Genomic DNA, 26,661 nt, shown 5'->3' on the forward strand with positions numbered 1-26,661 from the left:
AATCATTGGATTCTCTGAGACATGATACAATTGTTGTAGAACTTCTAAACCTTCAGGAATCATTGGATTCTCAAGACATGATACAATTGTTGTAGGACTTCTAAACCTTCAGGAATCACTGGATTCTCAAGACATGACAAGACTATTGTAGGACTCCTAAACCCTCAGGAATCATTGGATTCTCTGAGACATGATAAGGCTGTTGCAGGACTTCAAAATCTGCAGGAATCATTGGATTCTCTGAGACATGATACAATTGTTGTAGGACTTCTAAATCTTCAGGAATCATTGGATTCTCAAGACATGATACAATTGTTGTAGGACTTCTAAACCTTCAGGAATCACTGGATTCTCAAGACATGACAAGACTATTGTAGGACTTCTAAATCCTCAGGAATTATTGGATTCTCTGAGACATGATACAATTGTTGTAGGACTTCTAAATCTTCAGGAATCATTGGATTCTCAAGACATGATACATTGTTGTAGGACTTCTAAACCTTCAGGAATCACTGGATTCTCAAGATATAACAAGACTATTGTAGGACTTCTAAATCCTCAGGAATCATTGGATTCTCTGAGACATGATAAGGCTGTTGCAGGACTTCAAAAACTTGCAGGGATCATTGGATTCCTGACACATGAAGCAATAGACAATACATTGGTTTTAGATTATCTCTTGGCTGCTGAAGAAGGTGGATGTGTGACTGTTGTTTACATAACCTCCTTCTAGGACTTCTGGAAATCTTTTACAAGACCATGTTGATTCATATTGTTATATCACTACTTGCATGTACAATTCATGTTTGTTACACTACACTGAGCCTGCACCAGTTGTGGGGAGAGTCATCACTAATAGCCTGTGTGTTATTGCTATGTGCATACCTGTTTCTAATAAGACCCTTCAGCCCAGAAACCCACTAGCAATCCCCATTTCCCTTCCTGAGATGTCAGAGAGGATGTGATTATCTCCTTTTTAGTGCTTTCATCTCCCTTCCTAAGAAGTCGGGAGGGGGGCATGATCACCTCCTTTTTGGTGTTTTCATCTCCTTTCCTGAGACATCAGGGAGAGCGTGATCACCTCTTTTTTGGGGTTCTCCTTCCTGAGAAGTCAGGGATGGCTTGACCACCTATGCTCTAAAATAAAAGGAAGCAGGAGATGTAAAGGGCTGAAACTCTTGAGTCAATGAAATGGGGTGGGACAATCGAGCACTTGAGGCTAATTACTGATTGGACAATATTCTAGAGGAATATGCTTGGAAAATGGCCCAATCGTTTAGTATATATAGAAAATTGTGGAAGGGACTAGGAGGTGCAGTGAGACTAGCAGGATCACTTCTTAGAGAAAAATGAGGTGGTGAGGTCACAGAGATCCTATGTGCCCACTCTCTTTACTTCTACCTCTAAAGACCAAGAATAAAGACTTTTGCTTATCCTGACTCCTGCTGATTCTGAGGTGTCCAGGGTACTAATGTGGTCATTACACAAAACAGCTTCTAATCATTGCTTTAATTTTTTTCTTCATTGGTGGTAAGTTCACTCTTTTCATTTTTGATGCTGGCATTTGATTTTCTTCTTTTCTTTTTATAAGCAAATTAACCAAAGATTTATCTAATTTCTTGGTTTTTTCGTAATACCAATTCTTAGTTTTGTTATTAGTTCAACTGCTTTCTTACTTTCCATTATATTGATCTCTGATTTTCAAAAATTTTTAATTTGATAGTTGGGGTTTTTAAATTTCTTCTTTTTATAGCTTTTTTAGTTCAATCTCTAATTCATTAGTCTCCACTTTCTCTATTTTATTCATGTAAGCATTTAGACATATAAAATTTCCTCTAAAAACTGCTTTGATTAAACATAAGTTTTGGTTTGTTGTTTCATTATTGTCATTCTCTTGGATGAAATTATTGTTTCTATGATTTGTTGTTTGACCCACTCATTCTTTAGAATTAGTTTTTAGTCTCTTTTCCATGCCCTTTATTGCATGTAATTTTTATTACACTGTAATCTGGAAAGGATGCCTTTACCATTTCTGCATTTGATGCATTTTTGCGTTTGATTATGAATTTTTATGCCCTAATACATGATCAATTTTTGTATATGTACCATGTACCACTAAATATCTATTCTATAAGTATCTACTCTATGTCAGGCATTGTGCTAAGTGCTGGGGTTACAAAAAGAGGCAAAAGACAGTCCCTACTCTCAGGGAATTCACAATCTAGTGCATAGTAAAAAAACAAACAAACAAATGCTCATTTCATTCTGCATTAGTTCATAGAATTCTTCCCAGCTTTTTCTGAAACCATCCACTTCTTATGGCACAATAATATTCCTACACATTCATATAACATAATTTGTTCAGCCATTACTCAATTGAGAGGCACTCCCCTCTTAGTTTCCTGTTCTTTGCCATTACAAAGAGAGTTGTTACAAATATTTTTATACACAAAGGAACTTTTCCTTTTCCTTTGATCTCTGAGCTCAGTGTTAAAATCTTGGGCCCCAGAGCTTCAGGAGGATATCTAATCCCCATCTGAGAAGAATGAGGGAGCAGAATACTCAACTCTGGATTATATGGTTTTATATACCCTGATGGTTCTCTTCATTCCATGGGCTTCCCATGGTCCACTACTTTCCCAACTAGAAAAGTGCAAAGCTAACAGATGTTAGCAGTTGACTCAGAGGGAGCAAGAAGGGTGGAGGCCTCCTGCCATATGCTGGGTCATTTCAGTTGCTGGCAGCTGTGGGATAGAGATAAGAGTATGGGTAGCTGAAAAGAGGGTATGAATATATTTGTGCATGAGACTGAGAGGAAGAAGGGGGTGGTTCTAATGAGTGGTTTGTACAAGGAGAGATGAGTGAGAGGAAGCAGGCAGCAAGATGCAGGTTCTTGTGAAGTGCTGTGGGAGACACAAGGAAGATGGTAGGTGAATGGGGACCACTGACTGTAAAGATCAAGAATGAGGGGTGGGAAAAGGGAGAGAAACCAATAGTGTTGAGTATTTATAAGGATACCCCAGAATTTTTTTCAAATGTGGTTCACAAAACATTGTTCTGTGGGAGGGAATATGTGTGTGGGTGTGCATGGGGGTGAGTGAACAAAGTTCTATTGAACAGCACTGTGTATGAATATGTGTAAGTGCACAATTGGCAAGCACGATTGAGTGGCAATGCAGGTTTGTAAATGGATATGTAGCATGGTTCTGTTCCGTTCCACTGAATCCAACAAACACAACAATTGTGTGTTAAAAAATACATATGTCCTGTTCTTGAGGAATTTACAGATTAATACAGTAGGAAACTTGTGTACAAATAAGGTAGAATGTGTGTGAATGAGTCAGAGGAGATATGGGGGAAAGAGCCCTGAAGAATAATAGCATTTATGTAATTCATTAGGTTTGCAAAGTTAAATATTGTTAAATCTAAATATTGCATTCTATTCTCACAACCCTGGAGAGTAAGTTCTATTATTATTCCCATTTTATAGATGAGGAAACGGGTTGAGGGTAAATGACTTGCCTGGATTTAGGAGTATGCCTGTAAATGCTCAACAATAGGCATTCCAGGGAGAAAAATATACATATAATATACTTTTGAGTTTAATTTCTGATAATATTTTCTCTAAATTTGTTAAAGTCAAGACTATCATTTAAAAACAACAGCATGCCTGATAGGTAACAGTACAAATGCTCCCATTAAAAAATTTAACAATCAGCTTAAACTATTATGACTCAACTTCAGCAAACTCCTGGATGTCCAGCCTGGATAACACAGCTATTAGGTGCCTGAAATTGGATTTGAACTTAGGTCTTCCTGCCTCCAAGAGCAGCTTTCTAGTCACTATGCCATTCAATTACTTCTAGGAAATCTTGCCTCCAGTTCTGTTTTTCTGTGTATGACCTTTGGTAAGCATCTTTCCTTCTCCAGATTTCAGTTTCCTCTTCTTTTAAAGGCGAGAGTTGGACTAGATAAGTTAGATTAGAATTGGGGCTCCCATCTAGTTCTAATGGTCTTTGATTCAGAAGGTATGAATGAGTATGTGTGAATGAAGCATTAGTTCCCTGGAGACTACTTCTCTCTGGGCAGCACTAAAGGCACTGAGATACGCTGACCCAAGAAAGACCCTTTTAAAAAGCCACTGCCTAATTTCTGGCTTTAGACACCAGGCAAAACACTTAACCCTGTGTACCTCAGTTTCCTCATTTGTAAAATGAACTAGAGAAGAAAATGGCAAACCATTCCAATATTTCTACCAAGAAAACCCCAAATGGACAAATCATTTGTCTCAAAAAATCAGACACAACTGAATAACAAATTACAACACTAAGTTCAAAATTTTAGAACTGAAAAATAATTTAAGAAGCTCATTTTGTAGAAAACATTGAGAGAGAGGGGTCCCAGATTTTGTCTAAGATCATATAGGTCATAAGTAGCAAAACCAGACTTGAAACCTAAGTCCTTTGATTCCAGATCCCACATCTTTTCCCTGTATCATATTTATTCTATAGACTTTGCTCTCACCTCCTCAAATGATCCTCTTTTTTTTTCTGAGCTGAAGATTCCTATTTTATCTGTGGAGACAGAACAGAGGAGTGGAAAGTGATGAAATTCAATTTTGAATCTGGCTCAAGGAATGGTAAGCTGTGTGATTCTGGACAAAGTTCCTGGACCTCACTGCAAGCCTCAATTTCTTTCTCTATGTGAGGCAAACGGACTGGTTTACCTCACAGGATTATGACCCAAGGATACAGTTTATGTCAAATTCTTTGCAAACTTTAAAGATTATATAAATGAAAATTATTCTGTTTTAAGGAGCACCAAATCTTAGGGGGCAGAAGAGCTTTAAGGCAGGGTGGAATTGGCCACACCTGCAATACTTCTGAGCAAGGAACAGAACGGAAGCAACAACAGGCTGCCTCTCCCAGTGATAGGCTCTCTCTGGGCCCCCTGCGGTTGGGGCCCTGGGCTTGCTGCACGCTTGGGTTCCCAGAAGTTTCCTCATTTCCCTAAATGGGCAATTTCACTTTCACAACTTCACCATCCTATTCACCAGACCCAGGTGGGAAGGCCCAGAGCTGGCTTTGGAGTTGACCTCAGGACCCCAAGGTGCCCACGTCCCTGGGGGAGTGTTCAGAGGAGGCCATGACCTCCCAGAGCACCATGGAGCCAGGCACCTGTCTCTGGTTGCTGCTACTCCTCTTGCTGCTGTTTTGTATCTCAGGTGAGAGTTTGAGAAGAGAGGTGGGGCCTGGGATGACTGCATGTTTCTGAGGGATGGGAGAGAGGTTGTCTTGGAGGCGGGAGAGGAATTTTCTGCATGGTATGGAGAGGGCTTTACTCAATTTCCACTCCACTTCAGAAAGACTTTTTCTACTCTCCTTTTACCTCACTGTCTAAAGAACTAGAATATCATTTGAGAGATGTGATTATTTGTGAGAGAATGATCTCAACTACTGAGCATATCAAAATAATTGGCTGTGAAAATGGCAAGCAAATTAGAGATACTAATGAACTCAGATCAATCTCTGTTTGGGAGGGCTTCCATTTGCTAGAACTTTATCTTGGATGCTAATTTTTATCCTAAAAGAATTGACTTCAAAAGCTCAATGTCTCTGATTGAATCTGATACCACAACTTTCATTTCATCAACAAGTGAACTTACAAGTTTCTTGGGAATAAAAATGGTTATATGTGGTCCTGAGAATGATGATGCCAGCCTACTTTGGGATCAGTTCCTAGAAATGGCTATCTAGTATAGCAGTGACCATTGGTCCTTATGGAAATTGTTCATCTCTATTGTCATGGTGATTGGGTTGTCACTTCCCATTAATTCCAATAACATAGGGTTAGAAAATATCTTCTTGGGTTACAAAAAGTGGATTGAAAGGCAAAAGTCAAATTGATTTCTAAACCATACAATGGCTCAACATGGTCCTAACAAAGGCCCAACAAAGTCATCCTATCCATCCCCAACCTCAAAGTAGGATATATTCTGCCCCATCCAAAATAGAAATTTGTCTCCCCTATGCTAGAAATTTTCAGGTTAGGACTAAACAATTCAGAAAGGGAAATAGGCAAAACTGAAAATAGTTCTATAGTGGATATTGGATTAGAATTTTCCAGTGACTTGGAATTGAATCTCTCTTTCTTTTTCTCTTCAGTATCCCTATTGTAGGTATTGAGCTATTAGGGAGCCTTGAAGAAATTAACTATTTGCAGGTAATTTAATAGGAAGCAAGAGTCAGTTAATTCAATGTAACTCCATCTTCCTGTCCATGGAGTACAAAATATAGTGAAAAGAGAAATGTGAAATCACTTCATCTGTTTGGATCTCTACTTTCCTATTCACAAAATGGGTGGATGAAAGGCTAAAATAGATGATCACAAATTAAATTAACATTTATTAAGCACCTATTTGATCCTAGGCAGTAAGGATAAAATGATATAATTCAAACAAATCTTGTAATCAAAGAATTTGTGCTTCTATTAAGAGGATGGGCATAGCTTGCTCACAGATAAGCAAATACAAAGTAATAATAAGATAATTAAGAAAGAATAATACTGAGAGAGAAATGGTGAAGGAGGATGAAGAAAACCTTCACATAGGAAATAGAATCTTTACTGAGCGTTGAAGGAAGCTAAAGATTCCAAGGGAGCAGCTAAGTGGCACAATGGATAGATGCATCTTACTGAGCTTAAATGCAGCCTGAGACACTTATTATCTATGTGACCCTGAACAAATCACTTAACCCTGTTTGCTTCAGTTTCTCGTCTATAAAATGAACTGAAGTAGGAAAATGATAAACCATTCTAGTACCTTTGCTAAAAAAGCCCCAAATGAGGTCATGAAAAATTGGATACTACTGACATTATTAAGACTATTTTATGTGCTAGGGACAGTGTTAAGGGAGATGAAGTGGGAGAATATTTCAGGATAGAATTCTAGGTAGCCTCTTGTATGATTGTAGAGTAAATTATAAATCTGAGGAATTGCTAGAAAGTCAATTTGATTAGAATGAGTGGTATGAAAGAGGATTAATAGTAGATAAATCTATAAGTCCAAATTGGAATCAGATAGTTGAAGGCTTTAAATGATAGTTTGTATTTTAAACTAGAGGCAATAGGGTGACATTAATGTATTCAGGTGAGTGATATTGCCAGATTTATGTTTTATGAAGATGATTTTGACAACTGTTTGAAGAATGGATTAGAGGAAGGAAATGCTGAAAGGTAAGAGCCCAGTGAGGATGCTACTGCAATCTGGATCAGAGGTGATGGACAGTCTAGGTAAGGGTAATGGTTATTTGAGTAGAGAAAAGAGGATGAATGAAAGAAGTGAGAGAAGGTGGCAAGGTAAAGTTAACAAATGATTTGAAAATGGGATTTGAGGGAGAGGAAAGAATCAAGAATGACTTTAAGCTTGCAAATTTGGGTTATTTAAAGATGATCTCTCAACAAAAATAAGAAAATTCAAAAATCATTCTAGTTTTCCAGTTCCATTATGAGAATTTGGGGTAATTATGGAACATTTAGATAGAAACATCAAGCAGGACAGTTAGTGATATGATACTGAAGTTCTGAAGAAAGATTAAAATTGGATATGTAGATTTGGGCATCATCTTCACAGACATGATAGCTGAACCTATCCTTCATCCTTGAAGAAGACCATGACATCAGGGAAGTGATTCCATGACATGCAAGTGAGTTGGACTTAAGTAAGGGAGGGCTAGCTTCACTTTGCCCTTGCAGTCTGAGTCCAGTGGCCAGATATAGATCAAGACCTTTAGAGATAGCCCAGTATGCAATAGGAGACTTTTTAAAGCTAAGGTTTTTAATAGCTCTTAGTCTGACCAAGGCAATGCCCATAGCAATTGAGGCAAAAAATGGCCTCTTTCATCTATTCCAAAAAGAAATCTGGGAGGGGAAGACCCTCGAAGTTTCTGACCGCTACTATTTACATTTATTTTGAGTTAATCAGGGCTCAACTAATGACCACTGGGAGCTTGACCTGGGACTTATTGTTGTCCAATCAATGAGAACAACAGTGATTTAGGTTTAAGGAAAGATTCTTAAGGAAGAAATCTAGCTGATGAATGAAAAACATCTTGCTAGGTTTCAGTGATCAAAAATTGCATTCCTTTTGGTATTGCATAGGAAAGGGAAGAAAAAGGAAGGAAAGGGAAGGAAAGGAAAGGAAAAGAAAGGAAAGGGAAGGGAAGGAGAGGAAAAGAAAGGAAAGGGAAGGAAAGGAAAGGAAAAGAGAAGAAAGGAAAGGAAAGGAAAGGAAAGGAAAGGAAAGGAAAGGAAAGGAAAGGAAAGGAAAGGAAAGGAAAGGAAAGGAATGGAATGGAAAGGAAAGGAAAGGAAAGGAAAGGAAAGGAAAGGAAAGGAAAGGAAAGGAAAGGAAAGGAAAGGAAAGGAAAGGAAAGGAAAGGAAAGGAAAGGAAGAAGGAAGGAAGGAAGGAAGGAAGGAAGGAAGGAAGGAAGGAAAGAAGGAAAAAAAGAAAGCTATATTTCCCAATTGGTCAGTTTAGTTGGTTCCCTATACCATTAGGATGTGATCACTAAAGATACAGACACACTAAGATACTAAGATGGAAGAGAACAATGACCAAGAGAGCAATGACCAAGGCAGAGATTTGGTGAGCAATCTAGGATCAAGGGATCATGGATTTAGAACTGAAAGGAACTTTAGAATCAATCCATTAGGCATTCTTTCAACTGATATTTCCTTTGTCTATGTTCAGAAGTTCTGGACTATTTTCTTGTATTATTTCTTGCATTATGGTGTTTAGCTTTTTTGACTTGTAACAATCTTCTAGAAGAGCTATAATTCTTCTCTTGTTTCTGTGCATCCTGGCTTCAAAAATCAGTATTGAATGGACAATATGTCTTCTTTTAATTATATTCCTTTTTTTCCTTCTATATTGCTCTTTATATCTCTATAGTTTTATTCTTAATCAGTGGTCTTTTCTATTGTTTCTTTGGTGAGGCTTTTCATCACAGATTTTTTATTCTACTATTTCTCCTGTAGAGGCCATAGCTTATGTCTTCATAATTCTTCATTTCTCTTTTAATATACTTAGAAATAGCATTGTGGACCTGTGCTTAAACTCCATAGGGTCTTTTATCGTATTAAATGTGATTAATTTTCTTTTGTTTTACTGTATTTTTTTCTCTAGAAGTCTAGATTAGTTTAATGGATTTGGAACCCATTTTTCTTCCTATTGTTAATGTTTTCCTTGTTAATTTATCTGTTTATTCTCAAAACCTTTGAGTTTTCTTCCTTCTAATATATTTGGTAATTTTAGCCATGTCCATTCACCCACACATACACCTTAATTTTTCTATTATGGTTTCCATAAGTTTTTAGATTTCAAACTATCTCAGCTTTCTCCAACACTGGGCAATCAATTCATGATTCAGCATAGGTTTTTGCCCCAATTGACTTTTGAGGAGACAGAACTGGCTTAAGACAGATCAGGTTCTGGGTGGAGTAGGTATGGGGTTGAACTCTTTCAAATCCAGACATATTTCTTGTCCTCATACATATCTTTCTGTTCCTCTTCCTTCCTACAGAATTATTTTTTTTGTAGCATAGAACATTGCAACAATATTGGCCATTGAGCCTCTAGAAAACTTTTTCATTGCACTAGGAAAAGGGAAGGGGATACTGAGGGAGTTCAGAGTAAGCATTGTCTATATATTTTTTGCACATTCTTTTGGATTTTTTATGTCCTAGACCCTCAAAACAACTGAATTGCCTTATCTTTGGTATATAACCCTTTTTGATAGATTGAATGGATTCAAAAAATTAAAAAAACCCTCCAAAACCAAAAAATCCAACATCTACTTGGTCTTGTTTGTTATGTGATCTAGAACTCCTTTAGAGGCCATCCAATCTAATACCATTACTTTCAGATAAGGAAACTGAGACACAGAGGTTAAATGATTTTCTCAGGGTCATACAGTTTAGTTCTTAGAAGAGGCAAGAGATGGTGGGTGATGATGCAACATAGGAAACTAAAGAGTAGTTAAATGTAGAGAGAATTAAAGGATCTCAAAGTTTCCTTACAACATTAAATCCTATTATTCATTTACCTCACCTCCAAAATTCAGTAATTGCCAAAATTCACCTAAATTCTTCCAGGAAAATCCCTCTGATTAGCTCCTTTGTTCCCTAATCTTAGTGTCTATAGTACCTTCCAAGGAATTTTACCATTTACATGCAGCTGACATATTTCTTTCTTTTTTTTTTTTTTAAGCTTTTTATTTTCATAGATATGCATAGATAGTTTACAACATTCACCCTTACAAAACTTTGTGTTCCAGATTTATTTTTCTTTCTTCCTTCCCCCCACCCTCTCTTTTTAGACAGCAAGTAATCCAATATATGTTAAACATATACAATTCTTTCATACATGCTAGTGGCAAGCAAATCAGTGTCTGGCAAACAGTAGGTACTTAGTAAGTGCTCACTAATTGACAGATTTGTTGAATAAACATCATTTTAAAGTTGCCTAGGTGGGGTTTATATGACAAATGAACTTGTGAAATGAACTCATTCCTTTATCATGATTTTTGTAATTTGGGATATTCATATAATGAATTTCCTTAAAGCAGAATGCATTCATATTTATATACATTTGTTTATCATTGACAGCTGACCTTTGTATAGTACTTTAAGGCTTGTGAAGTTTTCTATAGAGCTTCACAAGACCTCTATAGGTCTTCACAAAAACTGTGTAATAGAAGTATTACAGTTATTATTATAACCCCCCCCTTTTATAGACCAGGAAACTCAGGGTGAGATAACTATCATCCAAGGAAGCACAGACTAGGTCAGAGGTAGGATTCAAACTCAGTACCCTGCTGACTCCAGGTCACCACTCTTTTCTCTGTAGCACATTGCCTTTAGGTTGCTTCCCCCACTCCAGTGGGAGGGACTCTGAGGACAGAGAAATTATTTTTCCCTATCTGACTGGTGTCCTATGAAAGCAGGAACTGTTTTCCCCTCATTATGTATTCCTTCCTATATTTCCAACTGCAAGACTGTGTATACATAGGGAATGCTCAACACAGGGTTTACTGACTGATTCTTACTAACCTTGGAAAGGGAGGAGGACAAGGCTATGCTGACTAGTGTCATAGTGTGGAGAAAGTTGGACTTAAAGCCAAGAAGAGCTGGATTCATATACTTCTTCACTTACTACCTGTATGATCCCGGGCAAATTAAACTGAGCCTCAGTTTGCTCATTTATAAAATGGGGACAATAATGCCATTTACCTCTTAGGGATGTTATGAGAATCAAAGAAAAAACTGTAAGATACTATTCAAATATAAGCTATTATTATTTTTTATTAGAACCATAATTTTTATTAGGGTAGGGAGCTTCCAGAGTAGAATTCCTTATAACAATGCTCCCTTTGTAGTATGAAAAAAAAAAGTAATGGATTTGGAAGCTGAGCACCGAAGCCCAGTTCTGATGTTTTCTCCCTGTGTGATCTTGAGAAAGTTATGTGATTAGACTTGTTTCCTCATCTGGAAAATGAAAAAGTTGGATTAGATGACCTTCAAGGTCTCTTCCAGCTCTTGGGGATTTCCAGCCTCTTCTTTCATCATTTAGTTTTATTACTCCTTCTTTTTTCTTTTCCCTCTTCCCTTTGTCCATTTCTACTGGGGTATGCATCTCCTAGACTCCCAGGCAGAGGATGTGTATACAACAGTCCGGCATCGAGAAGGGGAGACACTGTCTGTTCAATGTTCCTACACTATCCGTTCTGACCGATGGGAGGGCAAGGTCTGGTGCAAGGTGAGGAGAAAGAAGTGTGACTCAAAGTTCAGTCGGGACTCAGGACTGAACCCCCCCTACAAACTTCATGATGACTCCCAGACCGGGCTTCTCATCGTCACCATGGAAAGACTTAGGCACCAGGACTCTGGGAGATACTGGTGTATGAGGAACAATTCACGCTCCCTATATCCTGTGAAAGGTATTCAACTGGTAGTTTCAAGAGGTGAGTGTCTGACTCAAGAGGGGGAAGGTGGTCACCTTGATTCTTAGAATTTTCATCAGCTCTTCTCTTAATTGAAGTTGATATAAAAGAAAGTCACAGATTAAGAGAAGAGAAATTGCATTCCTCTTCCCTGCTTCTCCCCACAGTATTCTTGCTGGTAATTCAAATTAGTATTTAAGGGAACAAAATTTCCCACCCCTCTCTCTCAGTTGGACAATACCACATCTATAAGGAAATGATGTTAAGTGAAGAGAGAAAAGAGTCATGGAAACATCCTCTACAAAAAAAGAGTCAGAACCAGGACTATGATGCCAGAAAGGTAGCTTTGTTTCAGGTAGTGACAAGGGGCACAGTTAGGAGCATCCTCCACCCAGCCCAAGCCTCATTTAATGTTTCTGTTGAGATTCTGGGGAGAGCCCTGCCCCAAACTGCCACCCTCACGATCTCATTGCCATGGTATCTCTTCTGGATCTCAGTTTCCTCTTCTATAAACTGAACTATACTACTTGGCCTCAGATGTCCCTTCTAGTTCTAAATCTATGAATCTAGAATCCTGTTGTTCTTTCTTCCCAGACTTTATGAAAATGAGGGAAATTACTTCCTAGGTAAGGGCCAACTCCTGCTAGCAGAGAGATGGGATTGCTGTACTACCCTACAACCCTAATTCCCTGGTTCACTCAAAGTAGAGTTAGCCCATTTGGTCACATTCAATTTGTCCCATTTGTCCCTTGCTCATGGTCACATAGATAGTAGTTCTAATGAATATATACTTGAAGTCCCTAAAGTGAATGAAGATAACACTGAACAACCTCACTGGAAACTTCTGGGGATAGATTCTTTTGTCCCTTGTCCTAGTCAGCACTTTTATGTTAATTTTTCCTTCTATCTGTTTCCTTAGTTCCTTCAACTGAGAGAAACATCCCACTTATGACTGCTGTCACCACTGGCTCATTTCTCAAAAAGGACAAGAACTTGCCCACAATGGTTCCTATCACTACTTCTATACCTGCCTCAGTGGGTAGGATGCCAGCTGACACAACTACATTTCCTATAATGACAAGATCAGTGACCACAGTATCTAGAGTGATGATGAGATCCACAGCATTCACCAGACCCATAACCACTGCTATGTTAAGGATGTCCACAAGACGCTCAGCAAATAATGGATCTTCTCACAAGGCAAGTTCTACCCATGTTGCTCCAGTGATGTTGGTCACAGTCAAGGCCAGATCTTCCTGTACCAGATCCACCATCACCAGATCACACCCCAAGACATTGCCTCCTAACAGGTATCCTACCAGTCTTAGCATATGACATTGCCATTTATCAAGTATATTAGCAACTCTCTATCAAGCTGTGATGGTTCTCTGATACAAGACTCACATTAGACCTATCACTCAGCCTCTGTTGTCTGACTTGACTTTTTGTCAAATGAAGTGGGTGAAAAGTAGGGAGCTGAGAGAGGAAAGTGGGGGTAGGTAGGTGGATTATACTTGTGTGGAATGGCAATGGATTGACAATGGGAAATGAATTTGGGAATAGGAGATAGGGAACAAAGTTGATCTAATCAAAATGGGGAATGGTGAAAGGCATAATAGATAAAGTATGAAGAATGGAAAAGAAAGATATTTTGAATAGTTTGAACTGTACAGAGGATGGGGAATGGGAAATAGGGAAGAGAATAGGGTTAGGAGGTACAGATAGGTACATATTGGGAAACTGGAATGAGAGATAAGACATATGATATGAGGAAATCAGAGGAAACTGATCTTGAAAGAATGGGAAGTTCTTATGAAATTCTGAAAATATAAAGAATAATTCCAATAAGAAAAAAATGGTGAAAGGGGTTTGGTACCCAGAAAATAATGTATGTGAATGCACAAAAAGCTCACTAATAAATTTAGATGTTTAAAGTCACAATCAGAAGGTAAGAAGGACAGAGAACTGAGGATGAATACAAAAGTGTTACGTGACCTTTTGAGAAAACTATCAGGAATAGTAAAGTTCAGAGTGACTTGAGGGTGAGGAGGAAAGCTAAGTCCAAGAGTTTTATTTTTTAAGCCAAATTGAGGAAAAGAAAAAAAATCTAAGTAGAATGTTGCTATTCCTTTTAGTAATCAAGATAGTGATAATGAAAGGCAAGAAGAAGGAAGAACTGTCTTGTTTTCTTGTCCTGTTTTCCCTTGTAAGGAGGAATATTTTTAGATTGAAAATGACTGAATAAAAATGATAAAAAATTGAAACTGAAGATAAGTAAGAAGATAGTAAAAGTTTCCCTTGATGAACTCAATCTGTCAAGCCCATAAAAACTTTGTTCTATGATTCTTAAAAAAACTAGTAGATAGGATTGTTGTGCCATAGTCAGTAATTTTTTTAGAGTTCTAAGAAGTGCAAGTGTTGTCTTGATTTTTAAAAATGGGAGGAGCATGGAGACTGCAATCTATAGGCCAGTAAACTTGACTGTAATTTCAAGCAAAATTTAGAAACATAATTTAGAAGAAATTGTTAGTGTGAACATTTAGAAAATTAATTCATGAGCACAAAAAGCCAGCATGGTTTAAGATTGTCACAGGGAAAATAAGATGAATTTTTTTTTTTTTTAAAAGAATAAGTCACTGGGCAATTCACTTAATATCCAGGGATCCCAAATAAATCTCTAAGACTTTTAAGTTTCAGAGAAAGTGCCACTTTGTATTGACAGAGGGAGTTAGTTTCTCAGCAGTACTTTTTACTGAAGAAATCCCTAGTTGAGCTTAAGAAAAAAAAAAAAAAAGGCAATTAAAGATGACAAAATTGGAATGAACTCCCTTGGGAAGGGATGAATTCTCCTTTAGTGGATATCTTTAAGAAGAGATTAGACAAGCACTTGCTAGAGATGTCATAGAAATTCCCAACTTGAAGATGTTATTGAGTCAATCAATTTGGGTAGGAAGATCATAAATGGAAAAATGGGAGAAGGAAGATAGAATATACATTTGGATCCTCAAGGCAGTTGTGGGGGTTGTAAGGATTGTAGATAGGAAAGAGAGAGAAGTTGTTTGCAAGTCAAGGAGTGAAGATTAGGAGATTATAAATATGAAGCAGGAAATGGGGGATGGGATAAAAAAAGAGGTATTCTCTATTACTCAAGGGGAAAATAATGTATCCATCAATTACTGATAGAAACCTCTGAGGATATATGCTCTGATAGAAGAATAAAGTTGGTGTTTGGGGGGGTGTGTGTTTAGGGAAGTGTGAGGAAGAGTTTATAATGAAAGATTATAAGGATGAGTGGAGGGTTCATTTTGCCAGAGGACATAATCCTGAATCACACTAAGTATCACTTGGCAATTTTCTGTATAGTGAATGACTTCTCCCTCTAAAATTTAGGGTCATTAATTTTTTAAAATTAATTTTATTTCGAATGTAGGTTCTCAGGGACTATTATTTCCTTATTTTGAATCCAGGGATAAATCTGGGAGTTCTGCTGGTACCTCTAGCTAGAGAGCCTCTTTCTTTGGAGCAGGATTAAGAAGGGTTAAGTTATCCTCTTCCTCTCCCTCCCCACTCCCATCACTTTGGATTCACCAGTTCCCTCAATCCAAGATGGTAGTTGTGAAAAGGGGCATTCTATGCTAACCCTCTTCCCCCTCTATTATCCTATTTTGTTCTACTTTTAGTTTCTACAATTCTGGCTTTGCTGTTCCCACATTGTTGGCGGGAAGTTTCACAATCCTGATGTTTTCAGTTGTATTCTATGTTCTATGGAAAAAGAAACGCATGAGAAGTAAGTAAAAACTTGAACTGCCTAAAAGCAAGAGGCTGACCCAGATCTCCTTTGAGATCTTTCTTTTTTCCTTTTCCTGTCCCTGGGGGGAGTTGATATTTATGACACTTCATGATCAATGGATGGGGAACAGCAGAATGTAGGATGCGGAGATTTCCCTGGCAAGTCGTCAGTCAGCCCTTCAACAAGCATTAACACTTAAGATATACTATTTGTTGAAGATGGCGGCGTGGAGGCAGACAGCTGCTTGAGCTCCTCGTTTTCTCTCAGAACTTACTTCATGACAAGCCTCTGACTTAATGCTTGACCCAGAAAGAAATCCACAAATTATCACCAAGAGAAGACATCCTTGAAAGTCGCCAGAAAAGGTCTGTGTTTGCTCGGGGAAGGGTCAATCAGACTGGGTGCAGACTGAGGGCAGACAGCCAGAGCAAGACAGGCAGCTCACATAGCTCAGACCAGAGGGGGAGGGGTGTGATCTCTGCCGTTTCTGTGAAAGGGCTTTTGCCCCAGTGTGGATGCTCCGTCTTGGCAGCAAGCCAGGAGCGGTGGAGAGGGTGTAAACACCGGAGGTGAAGATTAAAACCCCAGAAAGCCAGTGTCTCTCAGAGCCCGGCCACCCCCAACCCCCACCTGGACTGACTTGGTGCGTTCTCAGAGCCTCAGAGCACAGACTCAGTACAGTCATTGCTGTTCTGTTAGTGGCTCTCTGCTGCCCTACCCCCAGTCTGTAGAGGAAGCCCATTAATACCATCCAGCCCTATCCCCCGCAAAACAGACCAATTGTTTCTCTTGTCAGTTTGTTTTCTTTGATTCCTACTCTGACAAAATGAACAAAAAATTCAAAAGGGCTCTAACCATTGACAGCTTCTGTGTGGAGAGGGAGCAGACTTCAAATGCTGAGGAGACTAGAAACAGACTGTCCCCAGATGTATCCCCTGGGAGGGATATAAGCTGCTCCTCAATACAGAAGAACCTCATAGAGGAAATCAAAAAGGCTCTCACAAGAGAGCTGGAAGAGAAATGGGAAAAGGAAAGGGAAGCTTGGCAAGAGAGCCTGGAGAAGTCATCCCATGCATTCAAAGACAGAGTGGATATAGAAATCAAATCATTGAGAAACAAGATTAGTGAGCTGGAAAAGGTAAACAACTCCAAGGAAAACAGGATTAGTGAGCTGGAAAAGGTAAACAACTCCAAGGAAAACAGGATTAGAGAGCTGGAAAAAGAAATCAGCTCTCTAAAAAATAAAATGGATAAAATGGGAAAAAATTCCATAGAAGATAAAAACTCAATTGGACAATTACAAAGAGATATAAAAAAAGTGAGTGAAGAAAATACATCATTGAAAATTAGACTGGAACAAGTAGAAATGAATGACTCAAGGAGAAACCAAGAGGGAGTCAAGCAAAACCAGAGAAATGAAACAATTGAAAAGACTGTCAAGTACCTTACCAGAAAGACAACAGACCTGGAAAACAGATCCAGGAGAGACAATTTGAGAATAATCGGACTCCCTGAAAAATGGGAGGAAAAAAAGAGCTTGGACACCATTTTCGAGGAAATTATCAAAGAGAACTGCCCAGACGTTTTGGAAACAGAGGGTAAAATAGACATTGAAAAAATTCATCGATCACCTACTGAAAGGGACCCTAAAATCAAAACGCCAAGAAATATAGTGGCCAAGTTCAAGAACCATCAGACAAAGGAAAAGATATTGGAAGCTGCTAGAAAAAAACAATTCAGATATAGAGGATCCACAATAAGGATAACACAGGATCTAGCAGCGTCCACATTAAAAGAACGCAGGGCCTGGAACATGATATTCCGAAAGGCTAAGGAACTTGGTATGCAGCCAAGAATAACTTACCCAGCAAGAATGAGCATCGTTTTCCAGGGAAGAAGATGGACATTTAACGAAATAAATGAATTCCATCTATTTTTGATGAAAAAACCAGACCTACATAAAAGGTTTGATCTTCAAATACAGAACTCAAGAGACTTCTAAAAAAGGTAAAAAGAAATCTTGAGAACTATACTTCTGTCAAAAAAATATGTAAAGAACATATGTACAATTTGTCTTAGAAACTAGAGGTGGAAAGGAGATTATATCATAAAAAAGTATAAAGTGGTGGTACTACATCTCATGAAGAGGCAAAGGTAACCTATTATATCTGAGAGAAAGAAAGGAGGGAGATGAACATAGCGTGTATCAATAGACATATTCGATTTATGGTGAAACTTCTTCCACTTCATTGAAAAGTGAAAGGGAAGGAGTAAGCTAAGGGGAAGGGAATACAGTAATTTCGAGGAAAAGGGGTAAAAAAAGGGGAGGATCTTTAAGGTGGGGGAGGGATCCTAAAAAGGGAGGGCTGTGAAAAGCAAGTGGTGTTTACCAGTTGAATACTGGATAGGAGGGTAAAAGGGAAGGAAAGGGGAAAAGCATAAGCAGGGGTTAATAGGATGGCAAGCCATATAGAATTAGTCCTTCTAACCATAAATGTGAATGGGGCAAACTGCCTCATAAAGAGGAAGCAGTTAGCAGACTGGATTAAAAGTCAGAATCCTACTATATGTTGTTTACAGGAAACACACCTGAAACAGGATGAGGCATTCAAACTAAAAGTAAAAGGGTGGAGCAGAATCTATTATGCTTCAGGCAAAACCAAAAAAGCAGGAGTAGCCATCCTCATCTCAGATCAAGCAAAAACAAAAATTGATCTAATTAAAAGAGATAAGGAAGGGCATTATATCCTGCTAAAGGGAAGCATCAATAGTGAAGCAGTATCAATATTAAACATGTATGCACCAAGTGGTGCAGCATCTAAATTCTTAAAAGAGAAATTAAGAGAGCTGCAAGAGGAAATAGATAGCAAAACTATAATAGCGGGAGATCTCAACCTTGCACTCTCAGAATTAGATAAATCAAACAACAAAATAAATAAGAAAGAAGTCAAAGAGGTAAATAGAATACTAGAAAAGTTTGATATGATAGATCTTTGGCGAAAGCTAAATGGAGACAGAAAGGAATATACTTTCTTCTCAGCAGTTCATGGAACCTATACAAAAATTGATCATATACTAGGGCATAAAAACCTCAAAATCAAATGCAGTAAGGCAGAAATAGTAAATGCATCCTTTTCAGACCATAATGCAATCAAAATAACATTTAATAAAAAGCCAGGGGAAAATAGACCAAAAAATAATTGGAAACTAAATAATCTTATACTAAAGAATGATTGGGTAAAACAGCAAATCATAGACATAATTAATAACTTCATCCAAGAAAATGACAATAATGAGACATCATACCAAAATGTGTGAGATACAGCCAAAGCAGTAATTAGGGGAAGTTTTATATCTCTACAGGCCTACTTGCATAAAATAGAGAAAGAAAGGGCGAATGAATTGGGGTTACAACTAAAATTGCTAGAAAAGGAACAAATTAAAAACCCCCAGACAAACACAAAACTTGAAATTCAAAAAATAAAAGGTGAGATTAATAAAATTGAAAGTAAAAAAACTATTGAATTAATTAATAAAACTAAGAGTTGGTTTTATGAAAAAACCAACAAAATAGACAAACCCTTAGTAAACCTGATTAAAAAAAGGAAAGAGAAAAAGCAAATTGATAGTCTTGAAAATGAAAAGGGTGAACTCACCACTAATGAAGAGGAAATTAGAACAATACTTAGGAGCTACTTTGCTCAACTTTATGCCGATAAATTCGATAACTTAAATGAAATGGAAGAATACCTTCAAAAATATAGCTTGCCCAGATTAACAGAGGAAGAAGTAAGTAGTCTAAATAGTCCCATCTCAGAAAAAGAAATAGACCAAGCTATTAACCAACTTCCTAAGAAAAAGTCCCCAGGACCAGATGGATTTACAGGTGAATTCTACCAAACATTTAAAGAACAACTAACTCCAATGCTATGTAAACTATTTGAAAAAATAGGGATTGAAGGAGTCCTACCAAATTCCTTCTATGACACAGACATGGTACTGATACCTAAACCAGGTAGATCGAAAACTGAGAAAGAAAACTATAGACCAATTTCCTTAATGAATATTGATGCTAAAATCTTAAATAAGATATTAGCAAATAGATTTCAGAAAATCATGCCCAGGATAATACACTATGACCAAGTGGGATTTATACCAGGAATGCAGGGCTGGTTTAATATTAGGAAAACTATTAGTATAATTGACCATATTAATAATCAAATTAATAAAAACCATATGATCATCTCAATAGATGCAGAAAAGGCATTTGATAAAATCCAACATCCATTCCTACTAAAAACGCTTGAGAGTATAGGAATAAATGGACTATTCCTTAAAATAATAAGGAGCATATATTTAAAACCTTCAGTAAACATCATATGTAATGGTGATAAACTAGAACCTTTCCCTGTAAGATCAGGAGTGAAACAAGGTTGCCCACTATCACCATTACTATTCAATATAGTACTAGAAACTCTAGCCTTGGCAATAAGAGCCGAGAAAGAGATCCAAGGAATTAGAGTAGGAAATGAAGAAATCAAATTATCACTTTTCGCAGATGACATGATGGTATACTTAGAGAACCCCAAAGACTCTGCTAAAAAGCTATTAGAAATAATTCAGAATTTTAGCAAAGTCGCAGGATACAAAATAAATCCACATAAATCCTCAGGATTTTTATACATTACCAACACAATCCAACAGCAAGAGATACAAAGAGAAATTCCATTCAAAATAACAGTCGATATTATCAAATATTTGGGAATATATCTACCAAAGGAGAGTCAGGAATTATATGAGCAAAATTACAAAACACTTGCCACAAAAATAAAGTCAGATTTAAATAATTGGAAAGACATTCAGTGTTCTTGGATAGGCCGAGCGAATATAATAAAGATGACAATACTCCCCAAACTAATCTATTTATTTAGTGCTATACCAATCAGACTCCCAAGAAACTATTTTAATGACCTAGAAAAAATAACAACAAAATTCATATGGAAGAAAAAAAGGTCGAGAATTGCAAGGGAACTAATGAAAAAAAAGTTGGAGGAAGGTGGTCTAAGTGTACCTGATTTAAAGCTATATTATAAAGCAACAATCACCAAAACCATTTGGTATTGGCTAAGAAATAGACTAGTTGATCAGTGGCATAGGTTAGGTTTACAGGGCAAGATAGTGAATAAAAATAGCAATCTAATCTTTGACAAACCCAAAGATCCCAAATTTTGGGATAAGAATTCATTATTTGACAAAAACTGCTGGGAAAACTGGAAATTAGTATGGCAGAAACTAGGCATGGACCCACATTTAACACCACATACTAAGAATAGATCAAAATGGGTCCAAGATTTAGGCATAAAGAACGAAATCATAAATAAATTGGAGGAACATGGGATGGTTTACCTCTCAGACTTGTGGAGGAGGAAGGAGTTTGTGTCCAAGGGAGAACTAGAGACCATTATTGATCACAAAATAGAACATTTTGATTACACCAAATTAAAAAGTTTCTGCACAAACAAAACTAATGCAAACAAGATTAGAAGGGAAGTAACAAATTGGGAAAAAATTTTTACACTTAAAGGTTCTGATAAAGGCCTCATCTCCAAAATATACAGAGAATTGACTTTAATTTATAAGAAATCAAGCCATTCTCCAATTGATAAATGGTCAAAGGATATGAACAGACAATTTTCAGATGATGAAATTAAAACTATTTCCACTCATATGAAAGAGTGTTCCAAATCACTATTGATCAGAGAAATGCAAATTAAGACAACTCTGAGGTATCATTACACACCTGTCAGATTGGCTAAGATGACAGGAACAAATAATGATGAATGTTGGAGGGGCTGTGGGAAAACTGGGACACTGATGCATTGTTGGTGGAGTTGTGAAAGAATCCAACCATTCTGGAGAGCAATCTGGAATTATGCCCAAAAAGTTATCAAAATGTGCATACCCTTTGAACCAGCCATACTACTACTGGGCTTATACCCCAAGGAACTACTAGAGAAGGGAAAGGGTCCTGTATGTGCCAAAATGTTTGTGGCAGCCCTTTTCATAGTGGCTAGAAGCTGGAAGATGAATGGATGTCCATCAATTGGAGAATGGTTGGGAAAACTATGGTATATGAATGTTATGGAATATTATTGTTCTATAAGAAATGACCAACAGGAGAAATACAGAGAGGCTTGGAGAGACTTACATCAACTGATGCTGAGTGAAACGAGCAGAACCAGAAGATCATTATACACTTCAACAATGATACTGTACGAGGATGTATGCTGATGGAAGTGGATTTCTTCAACATAGAGAAGAGCTAATCCAATTCCAATTGATTAATGATGGACAGAACCAGCTACATCCAGAAAAGGAACACTGGGAAATGAATGTAAACTGTTATTTTTACCTTCTGAATCCAATTCTTCCTGTGCAACAAAAAATTCGGTTCTACACACATATATTGTATCTAAATTATACTGTAATATATTTAACATATATAAGACTGCTTGCCATCTGGGGGAGGGGGTTGGGGGAGGAAGGGAAAAAATCTGAATAGAAGTAAGTGCAAGGGATAATGTTGTAAAAAATTACCCATGCATATGTACTGTCAAAAAATGTTATAATTATAAAATAAAATAAAAAATTAAAAAAAAAAAAGATATACTATTTGTTGTTCTAATCAATGGGGAGACAGGGGAAAATAACAGCTCCTGTCTTGAAGAAGCTTACATTTTATTGTTGAAAAACCCTGTAAATATCTAGGTATTTCCAAGATATATACATAGTAGTTGGAAAGTAATTTGAAAGAGGAAGACACTAGCAGCTAGGGGAACTCTTGCAGAAGGAGAAATTTGAGTTGAGTATTATAGGAAGCCCGGTGCACAAAAGTGAGTGTACAGAGCATTCTAGGCATGGAGAGATGAATCAAACAACAAGCTTTTAAGCTAATTTAAAATCAGGTAGATCTGGTTTCGAGTCCTGATTCTGATATATATATATATATATATATATATATATATATATATATATATATATATATATATATATATATATGGCACTTAACCCTTCAATGCTCTAATTAAACATTTTATCCCATAAGTTATATCATTGCTGGTCTGTAGTGGCAGAGGGAATTTCCTCTCCTGGGAGTTTCTTATACCACTGAAATCACAGGTATCTTCCCTATCTTTTTGGGCCAGACACTGTGGGAATACAAAGAAAAAAGGAAAACAAGAGTCTTATTTTTGAATGGATGTAAGAAGAGTTCCTCCCCATTTTTAGTCCTGAATCTGGGGGATGGGAGTGGAGGAGGAAAATACACACAATATGTCCCAGGATGGGTTGGGAATGATAGATTGTTATAGCATCTCTATTCTTTATGAACTGTATTCTATTCTCTTTATATCTTTGCAGATTATTATGTATAAGATGGTCCAGTTTTACTGGCTCAACAGGTCTAAAGAGCTGACTTCAGCTAAGTCTAAGTAGTCTGTGACTACCCTGTCTCAGCCACTATGGAAGGAAGATCCTTTCCCAGTTGTTCTTCTGGTACTAGACTCAGAAGAAAGGAAGATGATTAATGAAGAGTTGACTGCAGTGTCCAGTGGGATGAGAATCCATCCCTGCTTCTGGATTCTGAGGATGGGTGGATATTGTACAAGGATTTGGGTATTTGCCTTTTAAAAAAAAAACAATACCATTCCCCTCCCAAAGTTGAAGGCGAAGTGTAAGAAAGGTGTGTGTCCAGTCCAATACTGATGGGGCAGAAGAATAGACAGTCTTGGTAAAAGTTTGTTGTGATCTTTTACAAGTAGGGGGCTGGAGGAGATACAATAGTGAAGTCTTTTCTACCACTATCTCTTGAAGAAAAAGGGATCTTGAGCCTTCCTTTGGTTCTCAGAATCTCTGAGATAGGATTCCAGAACAGAACAATTCTGGGATAATGCCCCTTAAGATGAACTAGAAAGATCCTTTTCACTCTGCCCACAATGAGAGATCTTTATTACATAAATCCTAATGGATAGCAGTTCAAATCCTATCTCAGATGCTTAGTAGCTGTGTGAACTTGGTCAAGTCATTTTCCCCTGTTTGCCTCAGTTTCCTCATCTATAAAATGAACTGAAGAAGGAAATGGCAAACTACTTCAGTGTCTTTGCCAAGAAAATCCCAAAAGGGGTTAGAACTGTCTATGATAAAAAACAATTAAACAACACCACAATTGATATTGTCAAGGAGCTTATTAGCTCATTTTACAAATGAATCGCTCCCTTTACAAGGAGAGAAACTGGGGAAACCTGGAATTCCTTTGCCTTTCTTTTTTTCCTTTTCTGGGGAGAGGATATTAATAATTACATTATCTGAATATCTTATCTTAAACTTTAGCTTCATGGAATAGGGTGGTATAGATGGGAATGGGGGAGAACACAGGTACTTGTGAACTCCTCTCTGAACTAGTTTTACTCTTTGAAGAAAATGGAGGTCTGAAAATTTTCCTTTGAGAAGTGAAACCCTCTTGGGGATAGCCCCTAAGAAGGAGTCCCTGATTAAAACCAGGCTCCCTTGTCTTGGATTTGTCCTTTTCTAAAGGAAATGATCTAGCAGTCTTTATGCTTCTCCCCCACTAATCCCACCTGAGCCTGTTCCCTTGATTTTAACTTGATCAAGAGTCATTTTCCTGGGATTTTCCCTGTTTTCCTGATGATGGTAGTAATAATGGTGATGATTCAGAATGGGCATTTAAATTCTTTAAACATGACACTCATGACTGTCCTACTTCTAGCCATTCCTGGGTAAGCCTGGTCATTAATAAAGGCAATTTTGGGGGCATCAGAGTCTATAATTGACTTTCCTTGCCTAAGGACTTTCCTCCTCTCAGGGCTACTTCAAATCTAGTTAATAGATTTGACACAGTCTACAAATCATAATTAGTTTATGAATCAGAATGAAGGTACTTCAGCACTAGATTGTGTACCCTGTTACTGGGCAAAGTAAGAGCCAATTAGATTTCATTCATTCATTCATCCAAAAAGCATTTATTACTAATTCACTAATAATTTAGCATTACTAACAATTTACTGTATGTTCTATACTGTGCTATAGTAAGAAATGTAGAAGGAATTATACATTCTCTCTGAATTTATACTGTGTGCTTGACTTGCAGAGTTTCTTAAATTGAGGTAGATGAATTCATTTAGAAAAATATTTTGGTAACTATTCCAATATTAGTTTCCTTTGTAATCTTGTAATATATTTTGTATCTTGTAATATAAATATTTGTAATACAATATTTTATTGTATTAATTTTAAAATATGCTGAGGATGTTCATAGGTTTCATCGGACTACTAAAAGAGACAGATTTTGCAATAAAAGGTTAAGTACTCTTGACCTACAGGGACCAAATATATATTGGTGAGAAACAAGAGAATGGTCTTCAATCATCTGGTCAACATGATAATATATGAGAATTGATTAGCTAGAGAGAAACACAAGTAGGTCAGATCAGCAGCTGGAGGCATCTTTAATCAGGTATCAATTGGAACTAATTTTCTAAGAGTTGGTTAGCCCTGGGTATCCTGCCCACCCAATGCTGGGTCCTTTGCTTTGGCTGATATCCGAGGAGATGTGCAACTAGAATGACTTTCTGAAATTTTATCTTTGCTCTGGGAATGACTTGAAAAGTCTTCTGGGAAGAATGGCTTTCTGCCCATTCTCCAGGCCAGGATGGATACTGAAAACAGTGGAGAACAAGGGCCAAGTTTAGGTGCCAGATGCTAATGGACTTCAGTGTCCATAAAAACAGTGTTTTTGCCCATTTTTGTATTGCCAGCACTTAGCACAGTGCCTGGCACAAAGTTAAGTGCTTAATTAAAGCTTATTGAGTAATTGAGACTGACCCAAAGTTAGAATAGTTAACAGTCATATTGGGCATGTGATTAAGGAACCCCAAAAGTTATTAGAAAGATCAACCATTAGCCTGGTTCCTACTTCCACCTGTCAAATATCTTTTAAAAAATAAAATTTTACTAATACTTTTCATTATTTACATTACCAAAACTCCCATAGTCCTTCCCCCTCCTCACTCATTCCAGATCCATATAACCAGAATTTTTTAAGAAAAATATGAAAAGAAGAAAAAATGAGCCAAACTGATTAACACATTTAAAAAATGTTATATTTATATATACAATATATGTGTATCACAATTGTGTATTTTCTACCTCAGCAAAGGAGTGGAGTGGGTTAATCCCCTATCTCATCTTTGGAATTCTATTTGTTCTTTGTAAGTTTGCAACATTAATTTAAAAATTATTTATTTTTAATAGTTTTTATCATTTTTGATTGTTCTTTTCATTTTCATTGTTGTAGTCATTATGCATATTATTTTCTTGGCTCTGTTTATTTTACTATGAAGTCATTTCACATCGACCTTTCCATGTTTCTCTGTATTCATCATATTTATTATTTCTTGCAGTACAGTAATAGTTCTTCATGTAGAGAATAAGCTAGAGTGGGGAGAGGGAATGGAAAGAGTCTGGGTGACCCATCAGCAGGCTATTGCTATAATCTATACTTGGAAGTGATGAGGGCCTATATGAGGGTAATAACAGTATCAGGAAAGAAAATGAGTTTTATATGAGGGATGTTATAAAACACCTGGGAGACTGGAAAGATGGTGTTACTCTTGGCAGTGATAGGGAAGTTTGGAAAGGGGGAGGGTTAGAGGGAAGATAATGAGTTCAGCATTGGATATGTTGAATTTAAGACTCAACTAGACATCCAGTTTGAGAGTAGGAGATATGAGGTTGTAGTTCAGCAAAAAGGTTGGACAGGATAGGTATAATTGAAAATCATTAGCCTAGAGATG

The 26,661-nt window shown here is 37.3% G+C and overlaps 1 protein-coding gene across 6 annotated transcripts; it reads left to right on the top strand.

Moving 5' to 3' along the window:
- The first annotated feature begins 976 nt into the window (after positions 1-976).
- Positions 977-25,898, top strand: TREML2 (triggering receptor expressed on myeloid cells like 2). 6 transcript variants are annotated; one of them, XM_074310977.1, is made up of 6 exons: positions 977-1,530; positions 5,057-5,224; positions 11,701-12,021; positions 12,920-13,310; positions 15,681-15,787; positions 16,655-17,195. In XM_074310977.1, exons 2-6 carry the CDS (start codon positions 5,146-5,148, stop codon positions 16,738-16,740), a joined length of 984 nt encoding a protein of 327 aa, XP_074167078.1. In that variant the 5' UTR covers positions 977-1,530; positions 5,057-5,145; the 3' UTR covers positions 16,741-17,195. The 6 variants fall into 6 exon arrangements, with proteins under 6 accessions (XP_074167078.1, XP_074167080.1, XP_074167084.1 ...); XM_074310979.1 differs by lacking the exon at positions 16,655-17,195 and adding an exon at positions 16,009-16,633 and having other exon boundaries at positions 978-1,530; XM_074310978.1 differs by lacking the exon at positions 977-1,530 and adding an exon at positions 2,797-2,926 and having other exon boundaries at positions 16,655-17,196.
- The last annotated feature ends 763 nt before the right edge of the window (positions 25,899-26,661 follow it).

This window comes from Sminthopsis crassicaudata, chromosome 4 (assembly GCF_048593235.1).
Source record: "Sminthopsis crassicaudata isolate SCR6 chromosome 4, ASM4859323v1, whole genome shotgun sequence".
Lineage (NCBI taxonomy): Eukaryota > Metazoa > Chordata > Mammalia > Dasyuromorphia > Dasyuridae > Sminthopsis > Sminthopsis crassicaudata.